A 24099-nucleotide genomic window follows, 5' to 3' on the forward strand; every position below is an offset into this window, starting at 1 on the left:
AGCTGTTATTAGATTTAAAAAATAGCTGTCAAATGCTTATTGTAAAAAAGAAATATAAATCATTTTGACCAGTAGATCTGGGGAAGTGGATTTCAATCTTCCCAGTGAAATCTCCTGAGTAGCTTTTGTGAAATTTTGTGCCAAAATGAAACATTTCCTACAGGACTCTGACTAGCAGACAGATCAGCTTTCTAGTAGAGGTTTGTTTAGAATAATGCTTTTCATGAAAGTTGAAATTCATCCTTAAACTAGGATTTATTAAGAATAAATAGCTTCTTCTAAATGGCCATGAAAATAATTTCCAGATACTCATGGAAGATTTAGATTTTTCTTAGGTTATGCAGAAGTTGTTTTATAGAAAAAAATTATTTATTGAATCCTGGGATATAATCAATTTTTTCATAATATGGGACTATTGTGTGTTGTTGTAGTGTTATTTGTGTATAATATCCTTTCACATTGTCATCGATCCTTTTCTTAGGCATTTTATTTAAAATGTCCCTACTTCATTTAGAAGAGCTTGCTCTTGTATGACATAAAAATATAAATTAGTGTTTTTGTAGGTAAACTTGTTCGCTGTCTACAGCTTTTAGTTTCTTCAGTAAAGGAAGATTGGTACATGTAGAACTGAACTAAGGTTATGCATTTAAAGATATCTAATGACACTTTTCTTTGTTCCTTTTTACATTACTTTTTTTGTAAAAAAGCATAAAAAATACTATTTTTTTTAAGAAAAAGAGTAGTTTGCTGTATCATGGAACATGGTATGATGTGTTGCAGAATCTCTTTTGATATTATAGGTTACATACACATCACACAGTGGAACAGCAAATGCTTTTATTTCTCTCTTTTCTTCTCTCTTTACAGATGGACCCAATTCAAAAAGCTGTAATAAATCATACATTCGGAGTTCCTCTTCCTCATCGAAGAAAGCAAATCATATCATGCAACATTTGCCAGCTGAGATTTAATTCTGATGTAAGTTGATCATTTCATATCAGATCAGAAATGTGTACTTATCTTCTAGGATGTGCAATGATTTGCATAAATTGAACCTAAATGAAACATCATGATTCTAGTTTGTGGCTCAGGAGGTGAAGAGGCTTTAGGATGCTGCAAATAAACAGAATTATTTGGTAGTTTTTATACACCAGGCCATATTTTCCCTCCATGTATTCCTGTAAGGTCATCAACTTCCGTTGTGCTGCACAGAGGGTAAAGGGAAAATGGATTGATCCATTACTGCTAATAAGGATAAAATATTTGCTGGGTCCTAATTTCTCTACCAGTCCTGGTTATGTTTGCCTTCCTTCTCTTCCCTTATATGTAAGCTGTTCAGATGTGCTTTTAGTCCTTGTGGAACTGCCCTCCTTTTCTCTACCCTTACGACAATATCTCTGCCTAGCCAGAATTGTAGAAAATAAATAAAATAAATAAAGCAGCTGATTTTTGCCAGTTGTCTCCTACCTTGCACCCTTTCACTCCAACAGTTAAGCAGAGCAAACTGAACTGGAGAGATGGTCTCTAACATAGAGAGGAGACCCCCCCACTCAGTAGCTACTGAAGAAATCTGTGCTGTGCTGCTCCTTGCCAAGGAATACCTGTTCTGTCATAGAAAAGCCTCTCAGAGTTTCACTCTGGCAGCATTATCTCTGCATACAAAACTTGACACAGTGAAATATATTAACTTCTGCTAGTCTGTCCAGGAAGTTTCATGATGTGTGTCTCTCTGGTGGAAAGTTATTTACCCCTTCCAAATGTCTTTCAGTTATTGCCTGTTTCACTAACTTTTATATGGAAATCACCTCTGTCAAAATAAAAATGTTTGAATGTAGTGTAAAGTCCAACCCAGAGATGTCCACAAAGTTAAAAATATTTGAATGTAGTGTAAGGTCCAACCCAGAGATGCCCACAAAGTTCCTTCCTGGTGCTAGTCATGTGAAAGAAGTCTTGTTTGCTACTGCTTCATTGTGGGCAGCTATTTATAAACTGTTAATCAACCTGTTTTTAGTTTATCAATTACTTATTGAAGTCATGAACTTGTCAAAAACCTAAATTGATCCCTGATGCCTTCTGTAAAGGATTGGCCACCTCAGGATTAAAATAATGCTCTTCATCCCCATCAACTTTTTATTGCTTAGAAAGAATTTTAACAAGATCCTGGTCATGATTTCCAGACCAGTCAGCATCAAGTATTTACTTTCATTGGGAACTCTAGCTTTTCTAGTTCATGGACTAAACGGACACCTTCCTTTTGCAACATTGACATCATTATCAAACGGTGATGCTAAGAAGGATAGTATGTCACCTGGAGCTGTTGTGTCCTCCATGGATAAAAATGGGAGAGTCTGATCAAATTAGCTTCTTCTGTTAAGAAACTAGATACTAGAATTATGACTGTGGATACCAAGCCATTGACAGGAGGGGGGTTCTGATGAACTGCAATTTAAGGGAGGATGGAAACCTTTGAGCAACAGCAGATCTGACTGGCTCAGCAGCCTGGCTGATCTTTCAGAATTTTCAACTTCATCTAAGGAAAAAGAGTGTCGCGCTGAATCAGAGTGTATATCTGCAAGAGATATCAAACACCTTAGTATTAGATACGAAAGTGAAACACCTCCTTTCAAAGTGGGAATATAATTTAATAGTCTGCAAAAAGATTCAGATAAAAGAAAGGTTGAACACATCATTAAACTGACTTAGTCATTAACAGATACACAACTCAGATGATTGATACACAGAGTGGAAAATTTTCTGGCTGATGGGAGCTAGGTATTTTCCAGAGGGAAGTGAGGCAATAAAAAGTCTTCTATACAGAAGCAAACAATATATCACTGGACACTGATACAGCTAACTCAGGTGACTGGTATGCCATGATAATCTTCCTCTTCTGCTGCTGTTGGAAAGAATTCCAAAGAAGAAAAGGGAAGAAACAATGGCCATTTCTAGAATTGCCTACAGTTTCAAATAAACTAGTCTCAGAAGGAATCTATTCATTTAGATTGTTCGCAGCAAACTCCTGGAAGAAAATCTGCTAAGCAGATACTTAGTCATCCCTTCACACCTTGAAGTGATAGAGGCTTGAACTCCAGTTCTCCAGCACTGTTCAGTGGAAGGTTGTTCTAGTGATCCTCTCAAAGCAGCTCAATAGCACTAGAGAGACCTTCTTTCTTGCTGAATATCTTTCACTTTCTCCTTTTAATATTCAACTAATTTTTAAAGCATCCCCAGCGTTTCTGATTGGTGGGGAGATTAGATTCTAAATGCTGCCTAGTAATTAACCTGGGACAGTGTCTCTTCCCCTATTCTTTTCTAACCAGAAGAGATTCATGGACGTCTCTTCTCACTCTAGTGCATAAAGTTACTACCACTGTGCTCTACTGAGGCTTTTCAAGAAATGCGTTCCATAATAAGCAGTCAGTGTTTCACTGCAATTTTGGAAATGCTTGTCTGCAATGTGAATAGAATAGGCGGAGCTAAGTTCCACAGTGTTGTGGGTAATTCTGAACCTCCGCTAGTTTCTGTAGCAAAAAGGGGGGGAAATAGTGTTCAGATGCAAAGGAAAGGTTATTCTGAAGAAAAATAGCTATTAGTTATTAATTTTTGATAGCTTTACTGTGTGAATGGCAAGCTTACACACATTGTAAATTTTGCTTCAATTTTAATGAAAAAGTTTTCATTTACTTAATATTCCTACCTTTCATTTCCACCACATTTTGTTGAACATGATTTAAAGCCATAAGAACAATAAATAGCTTTTCTGCTCAGAAACCTGCAGCTTTGTGGCTGTTCTACTGATGCATCTTTATTTTTAGATACCAGAGATAGGATTTATCAGACAGTAATGAAGAGAAATTCCATTTACCTACTGCATGACAGTATTATGAAAATGTTTACAATAAAACTGGCCTGTGAGTTTTTTCATTTTTGTAGAAAATACAGAATTTTCTCCCCTTTGATACAGATTTCTTTCAGTGCAGAAGAGCTTTTTTTCTGGTTACATGGTATCAAAATTATGTTTCAAAGAAAAATGAGAAAAGGCAGTACAATAGTCTAAAATCGTTTAGCTTCTTTCTAAAGGAGTTATCTATAAATCTTCATGACAGCTGTGTGTTCGGTGTTTCTTTTTAAAATAAATCTTCTCATACAAGGGAAGGGAGGAATGAGCAAGTAACCAAAGTCTGTCCATGCTGAGAAAAAACATTAGAACAGCAGAGGTAGGTTCTGTGGAGTCTGTTTCAAGCGGTGAACTTTTTTTATTTTATATTTATTTTGTATTGAGAGAGCTCAGTGTTCATATTGTGCATCCAATACAGGGCAAAACACTTAAGTACATGCTTAGCTACAAGCTTGTGAGTTGCCATTTAGGTTTTGCCAGCTGCTAAGTGCTGCTGCACTGATTCAGAAGAGCTGTTAAATACATACTTTGTAGAAAACATTAAACGTCTGTTAAAGCACTCTGCAGAATGAAGTCCAACTGACTTCAGAAGGACAACTCATGTACCTACAGGTAGTTATATGAGTAAAGCCTCTGCTAAAACTCACTGAAAAAAAAATCAGAAATGCTGACTTGGAAAAAAAAGTAGCTTACTAAATTTTCCTTATATTTACCTGTCTTGACCTTGCCATGTTGCTTTGCCAGCATTTCTAATTTCATCATTTCGTCTAGGTAGCAATAGTGTCTGTTAGCCAAGTCAATTCTTGCAAAGGGGTTCTCTCTTTTCTCTCTTGTTGAATGCAGATGCCTGAGTGATAATACAGCTTGCCTTTCATGAAAGGTTGGGCAGTGTTTTGATGTGCTTGCAGGACTTGAACTCCATTCTGATGCACTCTAGAAGTATTTCCAAATGTGTTAGCCAGAAATAATTGTTTGACTTAAATAGCAACAATAGCAAAGTTCTGAAAATCATGAGATGAATGCTTTTCAGAGAGTCCTTATTCGTTGTTTTTTTACGTTGTTTTTCTCTGCCCTTATAAAGCAAACATGACCTCTGAATTGATACACAAGTCAGCAGTACAAGGTCATAAGGATTCAAAAGGTTCTGTGCTGGTAAAAGAATACTCAAGGTTTTATGAAGTATGAGGACCAAACATAGCTACATAGTATTGTACTACATTGCTAACTTTCTTGGGGAAAATAGCAGGACCAGAGGACTTATAGGCTGTTTAGGTTATACTTGGTATCTAGAACAAATGATTAGCAAATTTGTAAGCACCTGGGGGATAATAAGGTGATAAGAAACAGCCAACATGAATTTGTCAAGAACAAATCATATCAAACCAATCTAATCTTCTCCTTTGACAGGGCAATTGGCCTAATGGTTAATGGGGAATAAGTAGGTGTAATATATTTTGGCTTTAATAAAGATTGATACAGTCCTATGTGACAGCCTTATAAAGTAAGTAGGGAAATATGGTCCAGATGAAATTGTTAAAAGCTGGTTGCACAACAGATTGAAAAACTGTACTCAGAGTAGCTTCTGGTGATTTGCTGTCAAAACAAAAGAATGCTACAAGTCAGGATCTGCAGGAGTCTCTTCTGCGTCTGGTACTACTCTGAATTTTCATTAACAATCTGCGTGACAGAATTGAGAATACACATACCAGATTTGTGGATGGCACCAAGGTGGAGGGTGGCAAGTACTTAAAGTACAGGATTGCAATGCAAAGTGATCATTATCAGCTGAAGAAAATAATTTGGAATTCAGACAAATGCAGTAAAAACAAACACAAACTACTGTGCTTAGTCTGGAAAAATTAGATGCACAAGTAGTAAAATGAGAAATGTCTGGCTTAGTAGGCAAAGAGAAATTATAGTAAATGATAATCTGAATATAAGTCAACAAGTGCTAATGGGAAAAAAAAACAAGATAAAACAAAGCCCAACTAATCCTATGATTTTTTTTTCCTCCAAGAGTGTTACATTTAACAATAGGTAGGTAAGTATTCCACAGTATTTGAAATTAGCAGTGCCTTAGATGAGGAATTATTTGCAGTAGTGGTCATCACACTTTAGCAAAAAACATAATCAAATGGCAAACTTCAGAAGAGATCAACAAGAATGACAAGACATTTAAAAAAATCACTCAGTTGAGTAAAGCAGAAAGGACTGGATGGATATGAAGTGGAAAAGACAAGGAAAATACAGTGGGTTTGCAATATATGAAAGGGGTTATTAAGAGCACAATGACCAACTGGTCTTTGTATTCTTTGGTTTCAGTAGGAGAAATAGCTTAATTTGCATCAAGAAATATTTTGTTGGGCTATTCAGTGAAACAAAGAATAAGAGTAATGAAATTTTGGAATGGAATATGTGGAGAAAGTTGGACTCCCTGTCAGTGGAGGGTCTTAACAAGTCAGACACCCATTTCTGAGGATTGTCAGATACACTCAGTGCTATCCTGGAGCTGATAGCTGGACTAGCTGACCTCCTGCTTGACTAACTTCAAAACTGTTTCTGCGGTTTTAAAGAGGTAGTAGAGACTTCATTTGTTGTCTGTGTCAGGTGATGGACAGACTATGGACTGGGCTTCTGTTTGCAAAGACCTTTCAAAAGTTGGTCCATTAACGACCAGGAAAACCTGATAAAGCTAATCGCTTGAGGTTATTTAGAATTTCACCTTCCCAATTTCAACTCTGTTGTTTTTTGACTTACTCTTCAGAGATACACCTAAATGGTATTTGAAGCCATGTATACTATTTGCCTCAGTCACTGTTCTCTTTGTGGTTATAACCACGTTTGTATTCCGTGCATGTTTTAACTATATCTCCTATTCTGGATTTAGATTTACATTTAACCTAATATAGGTTTAGAATCCTGTTTTGGTATAAAAGCAACAGTTTCTGCTTGAGTTATAACAAACACCTTCCTTCCTTACGCAACTGTTGCAGGTATTGCTAGCCATCAAGCATCTTTATCTATTATCTCAGGCCAATTTTTCTTCTGGTCTTTCTAAACTGATAAATCTATGTTCTATGAAGTTATCAGCCTACTTCTGTAAGAGGACTCTTCTATGCAAAAACCTATGGATTCTCAGCATCCCTTTGAAGCTGTTGTTACTCTATGAGGGTATAGTGTTAACTTTTACTTCTCCAGTAATAAATCTTGTTCCAGAATTAATGACTTCAATATACGCTGCTTCTTTCTAGTGATACACTATCTTTCCTGTACTATGGAGTTCAACGTTAGAAGAAACAAATACTGATTTCAAATGTGGAATTGCACATGCCATTCATTTGAGATCAGAATGTGAGTCAGAATGGAAATATACTCATAGGTCAACACTTTTCCAGAGATGCTGGTTTATAGTATTCTTTGGGAAAAGTAGTAAATAATCACAGAAAGTGATTAGTGCAGAGATTTCCATGGGATATCTGGCATTTATATCAATACATTGTGGAAAATGTAAAGAATTGCTAAAAAAATTAGTCAAGATATGTGATTTTTGGCATTCTAAAAGCAAATAGTACAGAATATTTTGCACTTACATTGCATACATGACAAATTTGAGAACAACCCAATAGTTTTTTCTGCCCAGCTGGAAATTCAGTGGCTTCTGTTTTTATAGGCATAGACAGCACATTTTAGAAGCATTACCTTCTCTTTCCTAGACTACAGTTTTAAAGGCTGGGACAGGAATACAAATTGCAGTCAAGACCTGTGCACCTCTTTCCCATATTGGAGAACTGGAACTTTTATTTTTGACTGTGCCCTGTATTTTGAAAGAAAATAATTTCATGTTTTTGACTTAAATTATATCTTCTCTTTGATGTTGTTTTGTTCTGAGATGGTTGTGGGGAACCTTTTTTCATATAGAAAATATGTAACTTAATTTATAAATTAAGAAATCCAGAAGAGGATTTAATAATTTTCACATGCCATATACTTTCTTAAAACATTTTCAGAATGGTTAATAGAAAGCATAAATAATTTTCTTTTGTTGTATAAAGTATTTATTACATAGTTTTCACCTTCTATATGATATTCTTATGCATCTATACAACCTAGAAGCATAAATTATCCATATCTGATTTACCTTCCTGTTTAGCTTCTGAGTACTTTTGGAGGTGTTGAACTGAGTCCCCTGAGTGCTATCCTAAGGATGATGAAATTCCCTTACCTCTTAAGTACTGTATACAAGTCAAAGATTTTGGGGTCAGCTCAGTAAGTGCTGTGAGTAGTTTCTCAGTGGCCCATAAGGTATGGAGCTCTCTACACTAACTCTTCACTAATCCTGGTGCCTATCTCCTCTCTTATAGAGAAAGCAATCTACTCCACATAGGAAACCAGGAAACCTCTGTGCTGTTGCAGGACGTGGACTAGCCCAGGGGTATCAGGCTCACAAAAGCATTGCCTGAGTACGAAAAGGCAGTAGGGAAGAGGCAAAGGTTTAAGTTATTGATCTTTAAAAAAAGCATGCTCTGAATGTCAGCTGATTACTCAGTTTGTTGCTGGTGGGGAGACATGGAGTCACTTGGTGTCCACTGTATTCACACTGAGAGACTCATGCCTTCCTCCCCAAAATTCAGTCTCCAGCTGCATACAGCTGAGGCAGGTGAAGAGATAGTTTCTATGTTCAGGAGCAAGTAGTGTCTAATGCTTCCTGGTCCCTGTGAAGGGGCTAAGGAGACATGACCAAAATCCAGGCCTGCTCAACATCAGAGTCAGCATATGAACATGGTGCTGGAGAAATTAAAACATTATGATCAACAGCTGTTGCTGTGTTAGGGCTTAAAGATGATATAAAACATTTACTTTTTTTTTTTTACTAGCGTCTGACAACTCATGCTTCTTACCTCTTCTTATTCTACCAGGTTATTTCATTTTAAAAGCACTCACATTTTTGATAAAGCAAATCAGTTGTGCAAAAGGTTTGACATCTGCAAATCATTTGACTTTGCTAGAAATGATCTGTGAAAAGGCAAAGCTTCTCTTTGATAGTCTTGTTTATAATTTGCAAAAGATTAATGACCAGTATTCTAACTGTGGAATATGGAGACAAATGGTTTAAAAGGTTTCTGCTTCTAGCACTGAAATGAATGGTTCCAGTATCTGCCTTTTGGGGCCAACTTTTAACTTATGCCTGGCCTCAAATGATCTCAGAACTGCAAAGAGCAGCAAAAGAAAGAGGGAAAGGCTAAGGTGAGAGCATTTAATAAGAAAGAAAGTCTGAAATAAAAGCAGCCTCCTTCCTATGTTCGAACACATCCATGCTTGTTACTGTCAAAAGTTTCCCTTCTCTTCAAAGTGATTAAATTAGAACACAGGAATGAATGAGATAACATGAAATTAATATAAAAAAAAATGCAGAGCTAAATGGTCTGACGGGCTGTAGAATTTCCACAACCTGCTTTCAATGTCAGGAAAGTGCTTAATGTGGACTCTCTGTCAGTCACTAAGATGACTTCCAGGCAAATAATATATCCATTTCCAGTGTTTTTAATGAATTGGATTCTGTATCTACATTCTTTGCAGTACAATAGTGCCAGGAAGATTTTGTGCCTGGTGGGGGGACATAATGGAACTGAAATTCAAATGCTAATGTTGGGCAGGTAGTGGCTAACTGGATTTTCTTAGGATGTCTTTGACTGGAATTGTGGGAATGAAGATAATGCTTTAATATGCTTCAACTGTACATTGGAAAATACCATTATATACATGAGGGAATTTGGTATAGACAGATGAAACTATAAAAGGGAAAAAAAAGAGTCTCTCTCTGCCAATTCTCTCACATGTTGCATTCACGGAAAAGACTGCCTGTTGCAACTGTGAAGAGAGAAACCTCTGCTTTGTCAATTGTTGCCCTACACTTATATATATTTGAGATATTTCTTTTCCTGACAGCTTCCTCGGTCCAAATCCATCAACTTTAACAAACAACTGAAATTTATGAACAACTGTGATGGGAAAAAACAGAAACCACTTACGATAAGCTAGTCGTCACCTAAAAAGAAAGATGAATTGTAAACTCTTTATTGTGCCATCTTCACTTAGTTTTGTTTGATCTGTTGTAACTTGTAACCTCATAGATTTATCCAAAAGACTGAAATTTGTACAGTAGAGAATCTGAGTTATTAATAATGGGTGCAGATAACAAATTTCAAAATAAAAATAACAAAATGTTGTCTACTTTCAGTCACTTATCAGTGAATCTTTCTGCTTAGCCTCTACTCACTTTCTGAGGCACTGATAAATACATAAAGAAGAACTAAGAGAACAGGAACAGGCAAGGTTATATTTTAAAGTTTGGTCCACAGAAGGAGCACCTCGTGAAGAAAATGTGAGATTGTGTGATGTGAAAAGATCTCCATCAAAATGAGTTAACTGATGTAAGTCATATTTTTTCTCAAACAATATCCTAATTCCTTAAAAATGCCTTAAAAGTAAAGTTGCTCCTGGACTTGGGTTTGGTTAATTATACCCCATTCTAATATCTATAAAATCTTTTCAAATAGTCTTAGAGTAAATCTGGACAGTGTTTTTTTTTTTCCCTTTATGGTCAGTAAAATTGCACTCCCTGGGTTACCCATGACATATTCTTCTTACTATATGTGTGCAGCCACCTCTTGTATCAATTATAATATTTCCTTTTGTGAGAGGAAACTTAACTGTACCCAGTATAAACAAATTCTACTTCCGAACCTCTAGGCCTGACTCTTTTCAGCTTCTTGGTTCTTTTATCACTCCTTGCATGTCTTTTACAGTCTCTGGAGATACTGCTATTTCTTGTGTAACTCCTAACAGTTGGGAGTCTGATCTTGTAAAGAAATGGAACCCAATATCTGCTTTAAAAGCTTTACATTGGAATAAAAGGCACATAGCTGAACTGTACCTTTGAGGGTGTACTTCCTCCACTCATGTGCATGTTTTTGATCTGAATTGAAAATGAAGTCTTTAAAGGTTTAAAGTGGCCAAAGGGGACTGACTTCTTTTCAGGAAAGAATCCAATATGGCACTTACCCCTCACTCCCTCATGGCCTTTAAAAGCTTGATTATGAATTCAAAACATGCACTGAAACTGAGGCAATGCTCTACTGGTACAGCATACAGGTGCTTTCATATATATAATTGTCTGAGGGGTTGATCTCAAAAATATAACTTAAAAATAAGAATTTATTCTGTTTGGCATTTAAATAGGTTTCATTGTGTTATAATAGAATAACTGCAGATACAGATGCATAGTAAATTTACTGAGTTCATTTATAGTAGATCTTTTTGGATGGGCATAAATGTTTCTTTTATCCTTTATAAAGGAGATTTTAGAAGGTAGTCTCTGAACAGGTTTTATCTTTTCCCCAGCACAGCCTATTTTCTCCGCATCAGTGGACTTGTCATGATAATCAACTTTTTTGTCCCAACCATCAATCACTCCTGATTACAGCTGGGGAGAAGTTCTGTTCTGTTGATCAGCCCATCAGTGCACATAATGTTACACCTGGAGACAAGTGAAGATCATCCCTTGATGGGAGAATCACTTGCCTGCAAGCCTTTTGTCTAAAGTATTTTAATTTACATTTGGAGTCTTGTTACAATTGTCAGTGCTTGCTTTGATTTTATAATATCTTTGACAAAAATAATAAGTTCAGTTGATCTTTGCCTAGATGATTAGAAGAAAAAGAATGCTTTTCTGTTTCAAATAACATCTTATGTTGTAACTTTTTCACTTCACTGTACAAATATTACAATAATTATCATTACGTAAATTAAAAATTAAATGATTATGTGGTACTTCATGAAAAGTAACTTAGTATATGCTAGCCTAGAATTTTTGCAGAAGCTATTTTGCTTTTTTGGCTTTTAATACAATACTTGGCTAGGGTAATATTTAGCTGTAGCATTCAATTTATTTGAAGTGGTTGAGTAACAAAATTCATAGTAATGAAGTAATTAAAAATTAAAGGCATCTTTCATTTCTTTAAAGGAAATATGGTTTCTATTGTTGTAATCACTACTGAATGCAACACTTCTGTAAATGAATGTATTCTGTGTATCTAAAGCCAAACATATTTCCCTGCTTGTAATAAGGGTGTTATTCAGTTGGCATGAGTATGATGAAACTTCAGCTTGAGTAAATACTTTATATTTTGCTAATAACTTAAATATGACTTTCAATTAGCTATCAGAATAACCGGATGTATTTTAATTGGACCATTCTTCTTCCTCCCACAGCTACTTTTCTTATTGTAGGCATCTGTTTTAATTATTATTATCACAAGTTCATACTTTTACAATATCAAAAAGAGCTATGTAAAAGAAGCCTGTAAACCTGATACTTCAAGGGCTACAGGACAAAGTGTAAATGAAAAAGAAAGTAAAACATGAGAGTTTGGGATAATAAAGATTTGGTTAGCAATCATGTTTTTACATAAAAGGTTTAATTAGCAGTAGCTCATTTTCCTATTCCTGCTGGCCATTTTCAGGACAGTGATATGTTGCATTTTTGCATTGAGCCATACCAACAAATAAAAGGTGTTATGTTTTCATTAGATGCAGATACTTCAGTGTTGTTATCTCTCACCTCAGTCTACACAGGGATACAAAACATGTCCAAATGTCATAATTTAATAGGCCAATGATATATACAGTAATTTAAAAACTATGAGATGTTCACTCAGATGCTTTGTTTTCTTTTTTCTTAAATTGATGATAGAAGCACTAAATTGCAAATCAAATAATCACTCAAACAGGTTCACTTTTTATGCTCTGTCTACTTGAATACCTTCTTTGCCAAGTACAGAATTTCATCATTTGTATGGAATTTCTTCTTCCAAAGTGACATCCTGTTTATTTTTGTGGTTTAATAATTAATGGGTGTATATTGCAGCATTTTTATTTTACAGGGTATCTCAATCTGCATTACCTTTTCAAAGTCTCACCACTTATTATTATAATGATGTAACAGAAAATTTTATTTTGTTATTGAATAGAGGTATTTGATGGTTCTTCACTAGTACAGTTCCAGTCAAATAGCCAACCACAAGGTACTTGTCATTACTTGTCGATTTGTTCTCTAACCTGATTTTTGTATCAGAACCTTATGTAGTGGTAAATGGTTACTATAAAGTCAATTCTAGTAGTAAACATTCTGAGAAGCAGCAATAAGTAACAGTTCAGCAGCAGGGATCACAAGGAGTGGAAACTGCACTGAAAAAGACAAGGTACTGGTACTGGTACTGAGCCTTAGCTAAAATAGATTGGGTTATAGTAATTGTCACCACCTATTCATCCCTCTTTTAGGGGTGATTGAGTTTGCGCAAGCAGGGATTCAGCAGTTCAGACATACCTTCCAACACAAGCCATAAGCTTTGTCATCCTTCCAAGAAGGATCTAAATTTTCTTTATGCAAGCTCTGCACTAATATAAGGAATTATAAAGGAAGAAGAATTTATGCGGAGTGGAAGATGTGCATTTCACACATGAGAGAAGTAGGTTACTGTATTTCAAGCTGAGAAGATAAGAAAGGTGACTTTTCAGACTCGCATGATATGAGAAAGCCATGGCAGGTTTTTCACTGCTGTATGTGAGAGTGTGTATTTTTCGAGGTGGAGAAGAGGTATAGTTTCTGGTGATAGGAAGCTGTGCTGCCCAGCTTTTGAATTGCCATGACTAGCAACCTAATTCTCAAAAGCAAAATTCCCTGATGAGGAGGATCTTGCCTAAACTACGGCAAATCCTGAACTGGTTTATTATCTCTCACAATCCAATAGCAAATGAGTGAAGTTAATCAAGGGTAAATGGATCTTTTCAGAAAGTTAGCACTAAGAAGAAGTAGGTATTTTCTCCAGTGTCTCTTACTAAGTGATTTTTCCATCACTCTTGACCATTCTGAGGATGAATATCCAGCTGTGGCTGTGATGACTATTCCACAATACTTCAGACAGGACCAAAGGCAAGGTCCCAAGAGAAAATGAGCTCAGCATTTTTGTCTTAGTTCATTGATATAGTTAAACAACCATTAGTCACAAGATACAGTGGAAATCATTGCCCAGGAAACGTTATTCTTTTGTTCTAAATTATTCTACAATAATTCTTACTGTTTTAATAGGCAATTTACTTAGAACCTGCAAAATACTATGGCTCATTTATGCAAGGAGCCTAGAGCTGAATATCCATGCAGTGTACGCTGGTTTACAGATGTGTAAGATAAGATCTTTTCCACAGAGAACTTATATTCTAATAAATCAGAAATGAAACAAGAATGTAAGGTAGGCAGAGCGGTGGGGGATCAGCAAATGAATGGATTGAGAAATACTTTCTGTAACCCATTTTTAAGAGGTTTCTTGAAGGAGAGAGGTTTTGACAACCAGTAGCAAAGTGATTCGAGTTATGAGGCTGCATGCTGGAACATTTAGACAACACAGAAGTCAAACCTGGAAAAATGTCTAAGGGTACGTGAAAATAAGTGCATTGTCAGAGTTTGTAGCCTAGGCAATAGATGGTTGGGGTAGGTGGGTTGTTCTAAGGCATGAGAGAGGGAAAAGAGGCTATTTAAGAGAAGAGACAAATAAGCAATATTGAGTAACAGGTGTGATGATGCAGAGTAGGAGATCAATATGTGGAAAGAAATGTCATAGTTCATGATTAAAATTTGGGCTATGGTAGGGATTGTCAATACAGACAGAAAAAACTTGGTCTGCGAAATGGTGAATTTAGGTGGCAGAGGAAGGTTAGAGCCATTCAGGAGCTATTCATGCTGAATGATCATAAAGATGCTTGTTGAAAGCAAAGGAGAAGCTGAAGTCCCAAAGAGAGTTTGTCCAAGTACAGAGGAATGGAAGGGCTTGACGATAGAATCCTACATTACATTATACATTAGCCTGGCCAGTGCAAGGCTTGCTTTGCAACTATGAGGAGCTTTGTCATATAGACTTCCTCTCTCTGGGGTTACTTAGGATTCGAAATCTTCTCTGAAGTCACCCTTATGAATACTTGTTTTGTCCCAAGCTACTTAAGCCTATATGAACGTAAAGATGGCTGTAGTCATCTATTTTCTAGTATTTGTGATAAGCGATAATGGCAGAAGCACAATGGGTGGCTGCTTTAAATTTGGATTTTAAAATTAACACAGATAATGTTTTCATTCTCTTCAGAAAGTCTACTTATATCAAAAAGATACTGATTTCAGTATTCCCTGAATGGGAAAATAAAGTCAGAAAATATTCATCTGACATGGAACAGGTAACAGAGTAATAAAAGATTGATTGGAATAAGAAGGTATAGCCACTTACAGTAATTGGGCTATGCATTTTAATTCAAATCTTGAAATCATTTGTTGTTACAGTCACAAGAATCTGTGTATTTTGCAGGTATGATTCCTTTTTCTTACAAAAAGAGGTCCCACCAATCACTAATGGTTAGGCGTTATGGATTATAAACTGAACACTTTCATTGCAGACAAACTGGTGGGTTTAAATTGCAGCTAACAAGCCAGTATGCTGGGGGGCTAACAGAGGCTCACTGCATTTCGGCATGCTGTGTATAGAAGCATGAATAGCCTGTAGGAGAAAGAGGGTCTTTAGTGTTTCACCGCAAGCTGTTCTGGTGTGCGCAAAGGAACAGTTTTAAACTGATGTGTAGTGGGTTGGCTCTTGATGCCCTTTGGCTGGGGAGAACAGAGAATCTACTCATAATTCTCTTTTATCAGCACCACACAAGATAAATCTACAGCATGGTGATTCTGTCATTAACACCAAATCCTGAGTCATTTTCTCAGATTCTTGCACTGTATTTATACACATTTTTGGGCCTACTTAATTGAAACAGCCAATCTGAAGTCTGCTAGGCTAGTTGTGCAACAAGGCCATCCTTATTTTCTATTTATTTAATGAATAGGGATGTGACTAGTTTAAATGGGGAAGAAGGAGCGATGATGGGTACAACCATGTGACTATGTCGTATGACACTGGAAACCTCCCATGCTGAACAGTGCTTCCGGGTGGGAGGTCAGTGAAGCAGATGCCTGGCTAACTTTTTGAAGGTGGAGGCTGCCCAGATAATTACTCTAGCGTCCAAATTCCCATCTAGTTTAGCCCGTGGGCTCTAGCACTTAAGACTTTATTAAGAGTGTGTTCACAGCTGGAACAGATTCCCATAGACAATAAATTCTGTTGCTGGTTCCTGCAATAATAAGCTATGAAATCAAAAGACTACTGGGGCCTATACTGTGGTCTGTCTAAAAAGGTAAAGAAGGTAGGAGTTCTGTCCTAAAAAACATCGGGGAGTTTAGACCCAGATTCCAGCTGACTGAAAGAGCATTCAACTGAAACAACTGTTTACCTGTAGATTTAATGTGTCCTTAGCAGACAACTGCTTGTCCTGCTGCCATATTCAGACCAATAAGCCCTTTGGCTTAGCCTGAAAGCTCTCAGTTATACTCCTGGCCAGTTGTCTGCCTGAAGAAACCTATTAGATTTACTGTGTATAAGCCTCAAGGTGCTAATACATCTTAAAACTCTGAGCTGGAAGTAAATATCTGGTTTGTATTTGGAATACAATGCAGTTTATTTTTTAGGAGACTGAAGGGCAGAAACACCGAGGCTGAAATTGCATCTGTAAGGTGGAACTGAAGAAGAACTGAATTAAAGATTAAAGCCTCAATCCTCTATGAACAGAAAGTATTGGAAAGAATTAGGAGAAGTTAAATCTCGTCTGGACTTGGCAGGACTTTGGGTGTCCTGAGCTTGGCCTATTTGTCCTGCTCCTCTGTAAATGGCTTTGAAATAATCCTGAAAGCTGTCAAATGCTATATACTTCACACAGCATTCATGCATCTGTCCTGTCTGCCTTTAGGATCTTGTTTAGAATGTGTGACCTCTTGAAGTTCACTGTCAGCAATAGAGCAGTGCCCTGCCTGGTACCTGACATCCTATTCTCACCCCTTCTTTGGGGTACAGTCACAGTGCTGTACAGTTCAGATTTTTTATTATTTGGTAAATCCTCATATCATTAAGTGATGATGATTTCTCTGATGATTTTATGATTTGGCTGGCAGAATAGGTGGCACCCAAGGGCATCTCAGGGGGGCTCATGGGGTTCTGATGAGAGTGTCACGTATGTGCAGGGACACGATGTGGTCTGGAAGCGCCAGACCAGCCAGTAGGCCACCCTGAACTTTGAAAGCCAGGGAAAGACCCTGGAAATGTTACAGTTCTTCTGTTGTCTCATGCAGAGTTATGTGGCCCATTGGCAATATATGTCATGATGCCATAGATCATAGCAACCTGCGCCTGCTAATACTTATTGTTTGCTATTACTATTCCATATCCATTGTTTGAATTTGCAACCTTAACGTTCTTTTAAGGTAGGGTCTTTGGTTTTTTTGGTCTGTTTAAGGTTCATTCATGTTGGAATAACTGTCATTCTTGAAATGATGTATGCTGTAAAGCACTCTATTTTGGAGATAAATTGAGATATTCTATTTATTTTTATTACATTTTGTTTATATTTTGATTATGGGAAGGACTCAGATTTAATTTGGCTCGAGGATGAAAAGTAGGAATTATACTCTAAAACAGAATGATAGTAGCAAAGATCCAGTCCAGCCTGAGAGTTCTAAGGGTGATCTGCTGTCTTCCGATATTTATTCCCTTGATATCATTATGTAGTGTTTCTTATGTGGCTTTATATCTGTCCATAAACTGCTACACAGGTTATTTGTAACCCAGTAAAACAAGAGAACAGATTCTCTCTCTGACAAAATTGTGAGAGTCTTTGTTAGCTTTATAGCTGGATGTCTACTGGATATATGTATTAAATGTACCCAACATTGGAAACCTGTCCATCTATTAAGATATTTCTGATGAGACAGCAGCTTGCTTATGGTGTGCGTGTATCCATGTCTATATATATATGCACATGCCTTTCGTAAACAGATTTGCTATAATATGAAAGAATATTCTCCTGCAGATTATTCAAATGGTGTGGTTGTCTCCAGCTGTGTAAGTAGGAACTGGCAGAGGAAAAGCAAGGAAATAAAACCAAACCACTCCATCTGAGTGAAATTGCTGTGGTTGTTCTCAAGTTTCATTTTGTCCCTATTTTGTAGACTGTGTACGTATGACATACTAGTAGCAGCTGGGTATGAGTACGCAACACCAACCAATAAGATGTAGAGCTACCCAGACAAATGCTGTAGTAAGGGTATCCAAGTAGCATAATCCTAGTTAACATATAACAAGTTTTTGTGGTGAAAACATGGCTTTTTGCTCAATTGATGTGTTTCTGTGATGCTGTAAATTTTGTTTTGTTGGCCTAATCTAAAACTGTCCGTCCTTCTCTAAATTCTTTTCACTAGGATAAAATGATCCAGGTGGAGCATCATAATATTGCTTTCAATAGCCAGGCTAGGGTGAAATAAGTGTCAAAAATACCTGTAGACTTCAGTGGAGCCAGGATTTCGCCCACACAATCTAAAATTAACGTGTTTGCTGTTTGTTTTGTTTTTCTCTCAACAAGCTGGTCGCTGCAATTTCCAAAGGGCAATGAAAAGAGCATGGTTCATTGTTTGTAGATTTTGGTGTGTAATGAATTCATAGGAGTGAATATTGAAACAGTTGTAAAGCTCCTGTAAAGGTTTGCCAAAATGTCCTTTCTTTATGAGAAAAAGCAATGAAGTATATTAGCTATGCTCAAAAAATAACTTCCAAATCAATATGCAAGAAATTGGTCAATAATATGCATTTGAAGAGGGTAATATAAAACATTCTGCATTTTAATAAATGGACTAAAGAAAGTTCTTACTTTGCAACAGGGCTTCTAGAGTAATTTGCTAACTTCCTATCATGGTTGATTTCAACATAGATTTCAATGGAGCTTGGACTATTGAAGCAAATGGCTCATTCTTGAAAATCTTTTGTTGTTTTTAACACATTGAATTAGCTCATTACTGCTGAATATGTAGTGGAAAATAGCATCTGTTTACACTGTAATAATATAAAAATTACTTACCAGTAACTGAGTAAGGAGCAATTTGCAAAAGCTAATCATATTTGTGCACTTGTCTGCAAAAAGTAAGTTGTTAATACATACTCAAGGGAAAAAGCACTTGCTGGTTTATGCAATTTAATAGTAGCGTTAAGCATAATATATTAAAGAAAAATTGTTTAGGATTCAGTTTTAAAAGTCGTAAGGGTATAAACATAGAAAACATAGCTGTCCCATACTTTTGCTTCACCTGTACTTAGCAATGACTGAATTTTAGAAAGCATGCTGAAGTTCTGTTTACCCAAAGCATGGGCTAAATGTTCATATACCCTGAATGTGCATCACCAGCTTAGAAACCTACCAGGAAGTTTCTTTATCGAGAATTCTGCCTCCGTTTGCCTAGAAGTTTTCAGCAGAACCTCCTCCGTCATGGTTAGTTCTGGGTTGTCACTGCAAGGGATACTGAAAATTATCAGAGCAATGAGAGGTCATAAAGGGAAACTGAAAGACTTTCACAAAGTTCAGTTCATTTTTTGAGATGAAACTTAAGATTCTTATTTTCCCTGTATTCAAAATAAAAAGAGGATTTGGGAATCTCTGCAACTTTTTACAGAAACCAGTTCTTCCAGAAGTAATTGTGTAGGGAGCAGGGTAGACATGTTAGCTTTTCCTTAGCCTTGCTTGGTCTCTTTATGCCAGATTTGCCTGTCCTGTGTGCAGACTTTTTACTAGGTTCACAAATACTATGTGCAAACTTGCAGTGTTTCTCACCTAAAATTTTTCTCTTCTTCAGAAGAAAAGTCCAGAGAGCAGTGCTTTGTTCTAAGCCTGTGTCTCAATACAAAACTTACCCATTGAAAATATTTCACTCTGTTCTTTAAGAACATGATTTTATACACTTGTTTGTGGAAATGGCAACTGTTAAATTAATTCTTTTTTTAAATGATAGGAGGAGGAATTTAAAAATCCCCCATTATGCACTGAGGTGTTATAATTCCTCATTAATTCTGATAGTATGATCTCTTCTTGATTAGTCACGTCATCAAGTGTCCATTGCTAAAATTTTATAAAAAGGAAACGAAAAGAAAAAGTCTTTTATTCCACACAAGTGTTGCATGAATTAAGTCAGCATTTCTTCAGGTGGCAAGATCATGCCTGCAAGGTTAAATTAACCTTCTCTTATCAAGCTCTTATCAAGTTCTTCTTTATCACTTTGGGAGCATTCCGTTACTATCGTTTGGTGGACATGGATGAAAAACTGTTAAATGTTACTGACTTCGTTGTATTAATTTACATATATCAGATCTCTGTAATGCTTCCATTCTGAGAAGCAAGAAGTCTTTTTTCATTTTCATCTGAGTTACACTTATCACGGATTGATGGGAATCAATACTGAGAGATAACAAAAGTAAAAACAGTGAAAGAACAATAATAAGCAATAAATAAGTACCAATATGTTAATAAATATTGTGAATAGCTATAACGGGAAATTTCATGCTCCAGAGAGTTTGGAGTCTCAGCATTAAATTTTAGTACTGTTTGGAAATTTCACTTCTTTGATGATCTCTGCCCTAACAACATATATAAAACATGAAATGGTATGTCTTAGGCTTTAAAATCAGAAAGGGCTCTTGTATCCATCTGGTTTGACCTTTTTTATATGACAGGCCATATAATTTTATCTAGTTATTCCAGTTTTGAGTCTGTGTTTGACTAAACGAGACAAGAAACATCAAAGCCAATGTGATTGTACCTGAAATACAGAGCATTTCTGATACACTGATCCTAAAACACTTCAGCATATAAAATGTCTTATTGATTTCAATACGGAATATTGATTTCTTTTGCAGTAAGGTAACTGTTTGGAGAATTGCAGCCATTTTCTTGTAGCTTCATTAAGTATTTATTTTTTGGTCAATGGAAAAAATAGATTTTCAGATTTCAACATAAGACGAGGTAGATGGAACAAAGGTATGTAGGAAACAGATAAAATATAACTGTAGTGTAAACAGTAAGTAATGCCAGGACATTCTCATTGTGTTTTGCGTACTGCTTTGAATCCCTAACCATGGCTTCCTATGGAGAGCCTTACAGATAGTTTAAAGGACAAAAATGTGCTGAACTATAGGCTTTGTCTGTACTGGAAGATATTTTTGTCTATTCTGTATTGATATTAGTACACCAGGCTATTTGTGTTAGTAAATACACCTCATTTTTCAGTCTGTGCAACTTTTTGGGGGGGTATCTCAGATCTTTTTGAAAAGCAACCTTTTGCATGAACTTAATCTGTCCACAGTTATATATTACATTAAGAAGAAATAATTGTTTTTATAAATAATTCGTATGGCAGATAATGGGTAGGTCTGTGTGCACTATCTATATCTAAAGGAGGTTATTCAAAGTACTGAGGCTCTGATCCTGCAGTAGTCGGTAGACCTTGTGTGCTGACAAACCTTGTATGCGTACACAGCATCTCATTGACTTCCCTGAGGCTCTGAATGTTTTCACAGGTCCACCCAAGAATGATTAAAAACAAGGCAGAAATAACAGAATTATGTACAGGAATAAACACAACTGTGTTGGAGACTGACAGATATTCAAGTTTTCCTATGCCTCACAAGCCTTTGTTATTTCTGAATATTTTGATGTTTTTTTCTGAAAGTATTTTCCTCTTTGCTAATTTTTTATCTAAGAGCAGCTTGTTATACAAACTTATTTCCTTAGTATGCCAGTAGTTTTTATCATCACTTAGACATTTTTTCTGTTACTATTAATTTATTATATAAACTATAATTTACTATTTTCACTTTTTAAGTAAGAAATAACATTTATTCATTTAACTTTGTTTTTTCCTCTCTCTTTTTTATGTACCATATATTCCTTTGATTTCTGTCCAAAGAGGGGTCCTGTAGATAAACCTACATTAGAATTTTTTCAGGAAACCACTGGTATAGGTCACTTATGGAGATACAATATTGGTCTAAATTGGCCAGAGACTGGTGAACTGATAGTTCTTTTATTCCAAGAAAATACATTGCTAATCCATGGAGGTTTCTGCAGCTGGAAGGCTTGGAATATGAGTAGAATGAAAGAATCTGTATACTCTGTAAACTCTTCAGTCTTAGTTCTAGCCTTAAATTATCAATCTTTGCAAAGCTATGTAAAGTTTTCACAGTGGACAAGTTCATAAAATATTTTATATATACTTATGGCCTTGTACAAGAAGGATGGAGCTTTAACCTGAGAAGCACCCCACTACAGCCAAATCCACATAAAATGATGCTGGAATCAGGAGACACGATCATTTATGGTTCTTATTTGTGGGTTGTGAATTTCTACTTTGGGGGAGGAACTGATCTAAAGGACACAGGGAAAACTGATATTAAAATAATTATAGAAACTGAAAGTGCAAAATATAAAGTTCATTCAACTATATCTGAGTAAAAAAATTCAGAAGATTGAATGTTTTTCTGAAGATAGTCAAACATGAAATTTAGAAAATTTCAATGAACTACAGTATGAATAAAAGTATGAAGACTGTGCATAATAGCACAGTGAAAATATCTCCATGTACTCTATTTTGTCTTTTTGTACATGCAAGTTTTATTAACTTGTATGGAATTTCAAATATAACCTTCAAATATTAGTGAATTAATAGGAATTTAAATATGCACTTTTTAAGCTTCTCTGGTCTTTATGTAAAATTTTTTGTAACATTTTTGTATCTCTCACTATTCTTCTCTGATGCTTTGGTTCAGTCAACAAAATCTGAAACCCAGAATTCAATGAGATTGCTATTATGAATGTGTACAGACAAAAGAAGTGGTTTCCGTAGCAACAGAAACCAGGTGAAAACACTCAAATGAGCTACAATACACCCACCCACTCAGGTTTCTGTAGTTATCAGTTCACAAGATAAATACGCAGGGATTCAAGTATCCTATGCCCAGTCAATGTGAGGTTTCCCAATGAACTGGGGCTCTAGGCAGGTAGGTGTATATATACAGTCTCAACCCCCATTTCCCAATGTGAACTGTGACAGAGATTCAAAAAGGCCTTGGCTATATATCCATTGCTGTTACTCTTTCTTAGCTGACATCAAAAAAGACTCACTGACCTTTTCAATACTGTTCAGAAAATTACTATCTTTGAAGCAGTTATTTTAAATTGAACAGTGTCCTTTGTTTTTAAGTAAACATGATTTGTGTATAACCCTGGATGCTGAATTATTTTTACATTATTAAAATTACTTTTATATTATTAAGTAAGTCACAACGGTATTGTATCATGGTGAGGTTTTCCTCTGTTGTTTCATAGATAGATTGTATGCCAAATTCCCCTTTTAGGTTTTCCATTCCTGACACATCATTCAAAAGGTGTTTATTAACACAGTGAATAAAAGACGTGTGGGTGTCTTTACTGCTAGAGGAGAGAATCTGGGGTACGCTTCTGCAAAAATATAATGGCATATATGCTTTGCTTAAGTTCTCAGTTCCAAATATGTCAGTTCCAGATTCAAAACTGGAAGCATGCATTTTATATTTACGAAGCTGAATAAAGACATATCTTAATTTATCGTGAGTTGCACATAGCAGTGCATATAGATTAACTTTCTTCTGTCTCATTCTCAAATTAATCTGAGATTAATCACTTGGTTAGTCTGAGTGAAAAATCAAACAAGTTTAATTTTCTCTTGAAACTCTGACTACAGTAAGTTTTACCATAGGGAAAATAGGTGATGCTTAAATGTCTGTCAATTAATACATCAGAGATCAGATTAAATGTTAATTTTATTGACTGTACCAGCTTTCAAAAGAGAATGTGGTATCTCCCCACCAAAAGACCCCCCAAAAGCAACCATAACGACTATGAAAATATCTAAAAGCTTCCAGAGACCAAGACTTTAAAACCTTGTCAAAATGTGTTTAAACCTGATCTGCCTACAGTAAAAAGGGTAAAATATATGGTAAAACAAATAGTCTGTTTATTAAACTTTGTGAAGCAATGAACTTCTGTTATGCTGCATGAATAAGTACTGTTGTCCTTAACAGAAAAATGCCAGGTATGGGAAGAGATAAGTTACCTGAACTATCTTCCCTTCAGCATATATATTTTGATGCTGCATATGTCTCTTTGGAATGCAGTTTGGAGTACATTATATCTATTATATCTTTTTG

General features: G+C 36.0%; 1 protein-coding gene across 6 annotated transcripts in view; it reads left to right on the top strand.

The window, feature by feature from the left end:
- ZNF385D (zinc finger protein 385D) overlaps positions 1-24099 on the top strand; it is a 445449-nt gene that overhangs the window by 348182 nt on the left and 73168 nt on the right. For 5 of the 6 annotated variants that reach the window (XM_067291510.1, XM_067291512.1, XM_067291513.1 and 2 more), the window contains one exon: positions 868-978. In XM_067291510.1, coding sequence (XP_067147611.1) covers positions 868-978 — 111 coding nt within the window. The remainder of the gene's footprint in view (positions 1-867; positions 979-24099) is intronic. The other variant, XM_067291511.1, reaches the window with a different exon arrangement.

This window comes from Apteryx mantelli, chromosome 2 (genome assembly GCF_036417845.1).
Source record: "Apteryx mantelli isolate bAptMan1 chromosome 2, bAptMan1.hap1, whole genome shotgun sequence".
In the NCBI taxonomy this organism is placed as follows: domain Eukaryota; kingdom Metazoa; phylum Chordata; class Aves; order Apterygiformes; family Apterygidae; genus Apteryx; species Apteryx mantelli.